A 10,533-nucleotide genomic window follows, 5' to 3' on the forward strand; every position below is an offset into this window, starting at 1 on the left:
CGTGGTTGGGGGTTGAGTGGTTGGTGAAATTCAACTTGTGGATTTGTTTTTTCTATTTTAATTAGGGTAGTCATTTTTCTCATTTTTAAGGAACTCTTTTTCTAAAGAAAATATTTTTTATCAAACGAACATGAAAAAATTGAAAAATATTTTCGTTCGTAACATCACACCCATGTGTTTAATCAAATGTATGTAATAAAAGGGCATAGAACGTCAGCTTTCTCTATGTAAAACCTTTGGCCTCCGTATAGAAACCAAAGCACGTGCCATCTGGCCACCTGCTTCATATATTTCACCTGTCTAATCTCTTTTCCTTTCCCCATTGGACAATTATGCTTCATCTCCACCTCATCAACAAGAGCTTTTCATGATCAACTAGCTAGCTAGTAAGTTCTACTTTTAGTATAAATACATTTTCGTCTAGGAGATATAGTGTCACTTGCTTTATTCAGACACTTTTTTTTTTTTAATTCTTTTTAGTAAGCAATATCATCACTGCCTCTTTTTTCCTTTTTTTTTCTTTTTTTTTTTATTCAAGTATTTCTAGTTATTTCTAGTTGATAGCTATTTCTAGTTTCCTCTCAGTATTATACATTCTTGCTGTTCTTTTTCGTTTTCGACCAAATTTTCGTTTTACTATCTTGAAGTGAATGAACTAGGAAGAACGGGAAATGATCTGTGATGGGTATTTCTTGAACTATTCCTTCCGTCCCAATTTGTTTGATACTTTTCGCTTTTCGAGAGTCAAACGGGTTGTTTTTTTCAGCGTAATTTTTTCATATGTCTTTTAAATATTTTAAATTATTAATTATGACGATTTATAGTACTTTTTATGTAATTTTCAAATATGTAAATTTTATTTCAAAATATTTAAAGATTCTATGTTCAAACACACTGTCAAAATTAAAAAGTTTGATTCTCGAAAAGCGAAAAGTATCGAACAAATTGAGATGGAGAGAGTATATGTTAGAATATTGCATCTTTGTTTTGCTTTCTTGGTATGAGAATATCATCATTTAGCTGAATCTTTAGCACTTTGAAGATTGAGAAGCGCCTCTCAGAAAGTATGCCTGTATGAAGAGTCGAATCCAGGATTTCAAGAGAATGAGTTCATCATTAGGTATGGGGTTTTTTGATTTCTTTTGCCTTTGGTTCGTAGCTTAGCGCCTCCGGGGTTTTTGATTTTTTTTTTGCCTTTTGGGACTTTGGTAATTAAAAATAAAGGGGAAAAAAAGTCATTAGACGTAATATAAAAAAAAAGCCACGCTTTTGACTTTTGGGTAATTAGAATTATAGATGAAAAAAGATTTAGAATAATATAAAAAGGAAACTTAAAAGGCTGCTTTAGAAAAAAAAAAAGAGCATAAAACATGCAGGAGCTCGGGTTCAATCCCAAGACCCTGAGGAAATAAACACAGCCCCTAACCAGTGTTGACCTGATTTGACCATGTGTTTTTTTAATTAATATTAGATATATTTTCAGAATTATATACATAATATATCGAGTTTAGTCGAGTGACCATGTGTTCACGTGACCCAAATTTGATACCTAAATTCGCCTCTGCCTCTATGTACTTTGTGAGTTGTCGTTTCTCAAGCGTATGGACAATTCTCACATTATGGGTCAGCTTTTCAGATTGAGTTAGACCCAAAATTTCTTTCTTAAACAATGTATTAGAGTTAAACCTGTCGATGTTTTTGTATTTTTGATGTTGGATTCCTTTTTGTGTTGTTAGTTCCGCTTGTCATGCAAGGAGGTGTTACAGTCCCATATTGTTTGAGTCTTGGACGGGAGTACACAACTTAAATGACCCAAAAAGTGGCTGTAGGGATCAAAATAATGCAATTAAAAAAAAAGTTACCAAAGTAACCTTTGCGCACTAAATTAGTGTGCAATAGTATTTAGTGCGCAATAGGGGTTATATTTTTTTGGTACAATTTTAAAGTTTTGAAATTTCGCGTTTTTTCATACTTTGACCAAAGATTAGTCATGTTTCAAAATGCCGGAATATCAATATTTTATATAGAACCTGATATCTTTTTCTGCGAACAATAATGTAGGCTCAATACATCAAGTATACGTAAACGTTTAGATCGTCGTTTTAGGGGTTGTAAAGTGCCCCGAAGTAAGTTTTGTTTGTTTGGAAATTTGTTATCTTTAGGTTTAAGTGTTTTATATTATAGCGTAATTTTGATTTAAGTGTTATTAAAAACAATTGTTTGAATAACGCAGTAAATTAATGCGTTATGCAAGTCCCATAAATTTTTATATCCAGTAGACTTAAGTAGTTATATAAATTGATAAAGATAAAATTATTAAATAATGAGTATAGGTAGAAAAAGTAGCTGTACATTGGTGAAAAGTTAAACGGTCATAACTTTGCGCTCGGACGTCCAATTTAGGCGATTTCTTTTTATTTTGCATATTTTTCTGAGACCTAGCCGCACAAACAGCCGCAAGGCGGTTTGGCCGGGCCAGTTTTTAGAAAAACCTCTTTTTTCCCATCCAATTTGAATTTGTCCCCAAATTGGTGCACAATTTTCATTCATCTTTAGTAAAAATCTAGTGATAAAAAATATATTTGAAGATGGGAATCCTGTGTTAGTGATGTTTTGAATTTCAATTTCAAGGTTCGAAATTCAATTTATGAAAACAAGTTAGATGACATTAGTGAACTTTATAAATAATAAAAAATGTCTACATTGTCACTTTCACAAACTTGACTTGGTGGTTTCACCTTTTTTTTTTTTATCCCAACCACCAGGGATCAAACCTAGGTGGGAGCATTGAGAAGGCATTGAGAAAATAACTTGGGTGCATGATGCATAGTTTAAGTAAAAATTAAGTATATTTTTTGCGTATCTATTTCTTAATGATAAATATTATTTTACTCTTTGTTATCGTTTATAACTAACTCGCGTGACATCCTAAACTAATTATAAATAAAACACTTAAAATTTTAGAGAACAAGATTCAAACAAACAAAAATTACTTCGGGGCACTTTACAACCCCTAAAACGACGATCCAAACGTTTACGTATACTTGATGTATTGAGCCTACATTATTGTTCGCAGAAAAAGATATCAGGTTCTATATAAAATATTGATATTCCGACATTTTGAAGCATAACTAATCTTTAGTCAAAGTATGGAAAAAATGTGAAATTTCAAAACTTTAAAATTGTACAAAAAAAAAATATAATCCCTATTGCGCACTAATTTAGTGCGCAATAGGACTTAACTGTAAATTTGCAGTTTGGTCCTATTGCACACTACATTAGTGCGCAAAGATTACTTTGGTAACTTTTTTTTATTGTGTTATTTTGGTCCCTATAGCCACTTTTTTGGTCATTTAAGTTGCGGACTCCTTGGATAGTCGATCCAGTCCAGTCCTCACGACCTAGTTTTTGTGGTTAAATATTTATCAGAGACTAAACGTATTTAACTTTTGACAAACTTAAAGGACCAAAACTGTTCGGTGCATACTTAAGGAATTATGTTGAACCTGTTAGGGTTTTGTCCTAATTTTCTTACCATATTTGGATTTTACCTTTTCTTGAATGAAGGGCAAAGAGTTTACCATAATTGTTTTTTCTGTTCCCAAAAAGAAAACTTTAATATTCCATATTTGGGTAATCTCTTTTTTGGAGGGAAAGGATATGAACCTCTACAAATTGAAGAACTTCTCTCATACAATAAAACACAATAGCATACACAATGTAGCCGTTTAAAATTTTTTTTTTAGTCAGGTATTTTTATTTCAATAGTTTTTAACTTTTCGTATTAATTTCTCATATGTCGGCCAATTGGCCAAGCCATATTAGATTTATTATGCATATTTTAGTATACTTCTTTGTTATCTGATTTCGCATGATGCCTTGTTATTTCAATCCCAATAAGAGGTATCAACTCCAATGGTTCAACAAGGTTGAAGACGGGTTCAAGGCAGAATTAAATCATGTTGCAAATCAAGTGCCCAATAACGGAGATTTTGTCCGGTTGCATGTGGAGAAATAGTTTCAACCATATTTTCAACTTTCTAATGCTACTGCTGCATCATTAAACATAAAGCAAAATATTTTTAAACCAACTTTTAACCCACAATATTTCGAATCTTATTTTTGACCATGGCAAACAGCAGAGATGGAGATTATGTGAAGAAAGAGGATGACGATTATTATGTTAAGAAAATTCAGGCCAAAAAGCGAGATTTGTTAGGGTTTTGGCCTAATTTTCTTACCATATTTGGATTTTACCTTTTCTTGAATGAAGGACAAAGAGTTTACTATAATTGGTTTTATTTTTCCCAAAAGGATAATTTTAATATTTCATATTTGGGTAACTTTTTTCTTGGAGGGAAAGGATTTAGACCTCTATAAATTGAAGAATCTCTCTCATACAATAAACACAATAACATCCACAATGTAGTCATTTAGATAGTTTTGTTGAGGAGGAGATTTTTCTTTCAATACATTTTATCTTTTCATATTAGTTTCTCATATGTTGGCCAATTGCCCAAACCATATTAAATTTATTCTACTTATTTTAGTATACTTCTTTGTTGTCTGATTTATTATCTCCAAGATTTGCAAACATGAGGGACCATTTTTGTCATTTTCTCGACTAATTTCCTTACAAGTTGAAAGAACTTCTATGTCATAGTACTTGTACAGTTATTTATTGTACATTGATTTTTTTCCAAATAATTGTTTTTTGTTTTGTCCTCTTTGTTGTAGTTGAATTTAAGTATTCTTTCAACAAGAATTTATACCTGTACCAAGTAAAGTGGGCCGCTTCTTCTCAATTTGAAATCTTTGATTTGTTAATTAGTCTGTGATGGATGATCAAAGACGTTTTTCCTTTGCTTTAGGTGCTTGATATTTTCTTATGGATGCAAAGGGTAAAGCCACAAAGACATCTGGGGAGATAAGGATGGCAGAAATGAAGAGAAACCCCGATGAAGTGGTTGTTTTAATCACTGGAGATGAGCAGGATTCTAAGAATCAAAAGTCTATAACTTCACCTGAAGTTGCCAGGTCCAGTGCAAGCATCAGTAAACCTCCGAAAATTCCCACAAATGAAACTCTCACTAGGAGGAAATCACTTGCAAGGTCAGTGTACTCAAAGCCAAAATCAAGATTTGGTGAACAATCTTTAGCTATTGATGGCAGCTTGTTGGATGAACTAGAACAACAAAGTACAGGTTCTCCTTATGAAAATGTATCTAACAATGCTTCTCCTAGTGCAAAAGTGGATTCCAGTGGAAATTCATTGAAAGAGACAATGAGAACGGTATCAATATCTGTCACCCCAAAGACGCCATTAATGGCATCACCTGGTGGTCCGGGAGGAGTGGATGAACATGAGGAGATCTATAAGAAAGTGAACATAAGAAATAAGATGAAGTATAAGAGAGTAAAGCTAAAAGTTTTGGTTGAATGGTTGGTGTTTCTTCTCCTTCTGGGATGTTTGATTGCTAGCTTGTTGGTTGATAAGCTGCAAAATTTCACCCTTTGGGATTTGGAGATCTGGAAGTGGATTGTGCTTGTTATGGTGACATTTAGTGGCATGCTGGTGACAAAGTGGTTTATTCATTTCATTGTCTTGCTGATTGAATTGAACTTTTTGTTGAGGAAGAAGGTGTTATATTTTGTCTTTGGCTTAAAGAAGAGTGTTCAGGTTTTTATTTGGTTGAGTTTGGTTCTCTTAACATGGGTCCTTCTCTTCGCGCATGGGGTCAAACGGTCACGTATAACAAATAAGATTATCGATTACATTACTTGGACTGTTGCTTCGCTGCTTATAGGTGCATTCTTATGGCTTTTGAAGACTTTGATGCTAAAAGTTTTGGCATCCTCCTTTCATGTAAACACATTCTTTGACAGGATTCAACAAGCTATTTTTCATCAGTATATTCTACTGACCCTATCAGGTCCACCAGTTATGGATTCTGCTCAGATGTTGGGAAGATCAAATAGTGTGGCCAGTCAACTTAGCTTGTGCAGAACAAAGAAGGGAAAAGATGGGAAGGAAAAGGAGATGATTGATATAAATAAGCTTCATCAGATGAAGCGGGAGAAGATCTCTGCATGGACCATGAAAATGTTAGTTGATGTAATATCTAATTCAGGACTGTCCACCATCTCTGGCTCGATCGGTGATACTGATTATGGTGGAGGCAATGAACAGGCAGATAAGGAAATCAACAATGAAGAGGAAGCGATTGCTGCTGCCGTTCACATATTCAAGAACGTCGCTCAGCCTGGTTCCAAGTGAGAAAACTCTGCACCCTGTGGCATTCTAAATTTAGTATTGCCTTTCTTCACATGCATCATGACCTGTTATATACTTATATATTTCTTCTGTGTAGGTACATTGATGATACTGATCTTAGGAGATTCATGATTAAAGAAGAGATGGATATTGTGCTCCCACTAATAGATGTGGCAGACACTGGACAGATTGATAGGAAAGCCTTAACAGAATGGGTGGTATGTTTCAGAACTTTGACTTGATTTCCTGGATTATGTGTTCAAGCTGTTGTAAAATAACTTAATTCACATTTGATTACTAGATACTCCATGCTCATATTTATAGAGGTTGCAAGTAACTAGAAGTAACAATAAGGAAGGCCCATTTTCTGTTAGGTACACTAATATTATTGTAGTGCAGGTTAAAGTTTATCAAGGACGTAAAGCTCTGTCACTTGCTTTGAACGATACAAAAACTGCGGTGAGGCAATTGAACGCAATAGTGACGGGAATTCTCATTGTCATAATAATTATAATATGGCTCCTTTTGGTGGGAATAGCGACAACTAAAGTGATATTCTTTCTGTCTTCACAACTCGTGGTAGCTAGTTTTTTGTTTGGGAATACTTGCAAGTGTGTATTTGAAGGTATTGTGTTTGTATTTGTGATGCATCCTTTTGATGTTGGTGATCGATGTGTCATTGATGGCGTTCAGGTAATGACTTCTAGTTGCATCTCTTTTTTCTGTTTCACTTTCACATTTTTCTTTACATTTTCCTTATTTGTTCTTTCAAATTAACAGATGATAGTTGAAGAAATGAATATCTTAACAACAGTGTTCTTGAGGTTTGATAACGAAAAGATATATTACCCAAATTCAGTCTTGGCCACCAAGCCAATCAGCAACTTCTTCAGAAGTCCTGATATGAGTGATTCGTTCGAGTTCTCAATTGATTTCAGGACACATCTGGAGAAGATAGGAGGTTTAAAAGAAAAAATAAAGAAGTGAGTATAGTGTTCTTTTCATTTTCTTTTCATTTTCTTTCCAGTATTCTGTGTCTATTGAAATTTAATGAGTAAATAACTTAGAAAAAAACATACCACTGAATGTTGATCTTTACTCACTAGCAAGACCTTCACTCAATACTCGTAAACAGAAGTCAAAGTATTAGCTAGCTAGTCTAGTAGAAAAGTGAAATATACAATCAACCATTCACACAAAGCCTCTGATCAAATTAACTGTATTAAATTTATGCAGCTTAGCAATTGAAAAGTTTCATCTTATGGTAATGTGCTCTTTGCCTTTTATTATCTCATTCCTTGATTCCTTATTCTTTCGGTTCCCACTTTTCTTTTCAATGAACTACAGGCATTTAGAGAGAAATTCCCAGTATTGGCATCCTAACCACAATGTCGTGGTGAAGGAAATCGAAAATTTGAACAAGATAAAGATGGCATTGTTTTTCAATCATACAATGAACTTTCAGAACTTTGGAGAGAAGAATAGACGAAGAACTGAACTGATCCTGGAGATGAAGAAAATCTTTGAAGAGCTAAATATAAAATATGATCTTCTTCCTCAAGAAGTTCATCTTGTCGAGTGGAAGCAAGAAGCGGACAATAGATGACTTTATCTCCAGCTTACAAATACAAAGTAATATTCCTATACGAGCGAACCCTTTGCAGTATTTTTCTAAGGAAATTTCAGCCCTATTTCATGTAAAAATTGTAAGGAAAACTTTTTTTGTTTATGAGCTGTATTTGAAGATGCTAAACCAATGACTTCTGAAGTCAAATGCTCAATGTTTATCCCGTTCAGTAACATGCATTATTCATTCTTCCTTCTGCTGTATATGATTAAAAAAGTGGTTCTAGAGTTGCATTTTTCTTAACTGTATATTCAAGTTTATCATGGGGCAATAAGTTCAACCATCATATTTATTTGCAAGATAAGATTGATGGTGTGATAATGTGAGATTGAAGCATTGGGAGCGGCAGTGAAGGTACCCGAAGAATGAGTTTTACTTAATCATTTTGTTCTCTCATAACGAGCAAGGTGAACTCCATTCTTACTCATCCATATTCATAATATTCTGCTTCAATGTCTCAAATTATTGGTAGAATATGTAGTAGGGGTTCTTACCCATATGTACTGTCCAAATAAATAGTTTACAATGAGCATAGCCCAATAAATGTACATCGAATTTTACGAAGCAAAATCTATTTTGATGTTATTCTTTTACCTTTTTTCCCGAGCTACCATACAACCCTCTTCATTTTCTACTTTTCGTTTTTAAAATCTGTAGAACATAATGTATATACACCTTTATACATTACATATACATCCTTATACACTCTTATACATTACATATACACTGTATATATAATGTATATCTTAATAAACTATTACATTGTATATATAATATAAACAATGTATATGCTTTGTATAACCATGTATAAACACTGTACACATTGAATACAATGTGTGTGTGTGTGTGTGTATATATATATATATATATATATATATATATATATATATATATATATATATATATATATATATATAATGTATATGCTTTGTATAAGCATGTATAAACACTGTATAACTATGTATAACAATAAAGATAGGATTATTTTTACAAGTTTTGGATCAAGAGTTGGATGCATTTGAAATTGAGATTGCACAGAAGGAAACAATTCATCCAAGAAAGAGTTACAAAATGAATAGCTCATGCGCTACATTTTACTTACGTTCCTTTGTAGTAAGTGTCTTAATATGCCATAAATTAAAATTGTGATCTAAGTGAAGACAATTCAGATTCTTCCTACTGATTACATAATTCATCTCTTTTCATCACAATGGAATACAAGACCAGAATAGAAACCAAAAAACTCGGACGTCGATGACTCGCCGGAAAAATCGATTACGGGAGTTTGTACTGAAACTGATGCCAGAAGATAGATCTATTCAAGATCTATCCATTTATGTAGGTTTTGTGTGGTGCAGATGAGCGTAGCTTCGTGAATTTGAGAAGGAAGAAACTAGGGATTTCAAATATTTTGAAATTCATGGAGATGGAGTGATTTTTGAGGGTTTTGGGTTATGGATCTTAGTAGAGGAGAAGGAGGCGATTTGATTGGTATAATTTGAAGGTGAATGGAGGTTGTCGGCGATCTTTGGCCAGCAGAGATAAGGAGGCAAACAGTGGTGAGTGGTGGTCTACGGCAGCGGCGATTGAGAATGGGAAAAGAAGGAAAGAAGCGAATAGGCCTTTAGGATTAGGGTTTTATAAAAATTTGACTAACCAGTAAAAAAGGAATAATTGGGCCATATCTAGTAAACGAGATTGGCGAATGGACATGAGACTTAATTTTTCCTATTTAGTAGGGGTGACAAAGTCAGCCCATAAAATTATGACATGTCCAACCTATTTGGTTGGGCGCGTTAATGACTCACTTATTGTATTAGCTCAGCCCATTTTGATCTGATTAATTCAACCTATTCAAAAACTGGCTTGATATGTAATCCAGATTAACCCATGAGAAACTTTGTCTAGATATTTAGAAACATATTTTTTTATTTTATATGTTATATATAGTCATAATATAAGAAAAAAAATTTAATTAGGTACTCCAACAAATTTAGAAGAAAACAAACAAAGAATTAAAAACTTAGTAAGAATTGAGCGGGTTGGGTTATGACCCAATTTTTGGCCCATTTCAACCCAATCTGTATAAGCCTGTGTAACTTTTAGGCGGGCCAGTCTCATCTATTAACTCAACCCATTTTGACATGCCCAAATTCAATCCAACCCTATTAACTCGCCCATTTCGACATGCCCAAATTCAATTCAATCCGCCCATTTGGCACCCCTAATATTTAGCATGGGTACTAGGAGGTAGAAATCTTCCCCACAATAGCCTTTTCAAATTCTTGTTATTAGACCAATTCCATGGCCTGTCGTTCTTGAAATTCAAGTATTACGCGTCAATGACATCTATCAACTGATAGGTCGTCAATCGCACGACGATCTTTCCGGTAACCCCCCCTCCGCCCACCCCAATATATCACGAGATTTTTCCTCATCTTTTTTAGCACCCATAAAGACCGGAGGACCTATCCTCACAAACTTCATAGCCAAAGAGGAGATGTCACAACCTTTCACAACTGTGGCATCATTATCATCTTGTTGCATATTTCCTATAGTCAGGGCCATGACGAACCCCCGCGGAAGTATCCATGGCATGTTTCATGCATGTGGCATGTAATCTCATTCACTT

At 34.0% G+C, this 10,533-nt stretch overlaps 1 protein-coding gene across 4 annotated transcripts; it reads left to right on the forward strand.

Annotated features, from left to right (window-relative positions):
• Nucleotides 1-228: 228 nt before the first annotated feature.
• Nucleotides 229-8,074, forward strand: LOC132606167 (mechanosensitive ion channel protein 10-like). Of its 4 annotated transcripts, XM_060319541.1 has the most exons (8): nt 229-386; nt 1,043-1,120; nt 4,872-5,807; nt 5,934-6,273; nt 6,372-6,492; nt 6,674-6,967; nt 7,055-7,257; nt 7,622-8,074. In XM_060319541.1, exons 3-8 carry the CDS (start codon nt 4,889-4,891, stop codon nt 7,878-7,880), a joined length of 2,136 nt encoding a protein of 711 aa, XP_060175524.1. In that variant the 5' UTR covers nt 229-386; nt 1,043-1,120; nt 4,872-4,888; the 3' UTR covers nt 7,881-8,074. The 4 variants fall into 4 exon arrangements, with proteins under 4 accessions (XP_060175524.1, XP_060175523.1, XP_060175521.1 ...); XM_060319540.1 differs by having other exon boundaries at nt 1,033-1,120; nt 4,872-6,273; XM_060319538.1 differs by having other exon boundaries at nt 4,872-6,273.
• The last annotated feature ends 2,459 nt before the right edge of the window (nt 8,075-10,533 follow it).

This window comes from Lycium barbarum, chromosome 8 (assembly GCF_019175385.1).
Source record: "Lycium barbarum isolate Lr01 chromosome 8, ASM1917538v2, whole genome shotgun sequence".
NCBI lineage: Eukaryota > Viridiplantae > Streptophyta > Magnoliopsida > Solanales > Solanaceae > Lycium > Lycium barbarum.

What these genes read in the sequence shown, in the direction of transcription:
- LOC132606167 (XM_060319540.1), top strand. Translation starts at nt 4,889, where the DNA reads ATGGATGCAAAGGGTAAAGCCACAAAGACATCTGGGGAGATAAGGATG. An exon ending in GTCGCTCAGCCTGGTTCCAA is followed by an intron (nt 6,274 to 6,371) that starts GTGAGAAAACTC and finishes TCTTCTGTGTAG; the next exon opens with GTACATTGATGATACTGATC. An exon ending in AAGCCTTAACAGAATGGGTG is followed by an intron (nt 6,493 to 6,673) that starts GTATGTTTCAGA and finishes ATTGTAGTGCAG; the next exon opens with GTTAAAGTTTATCAAGGACG.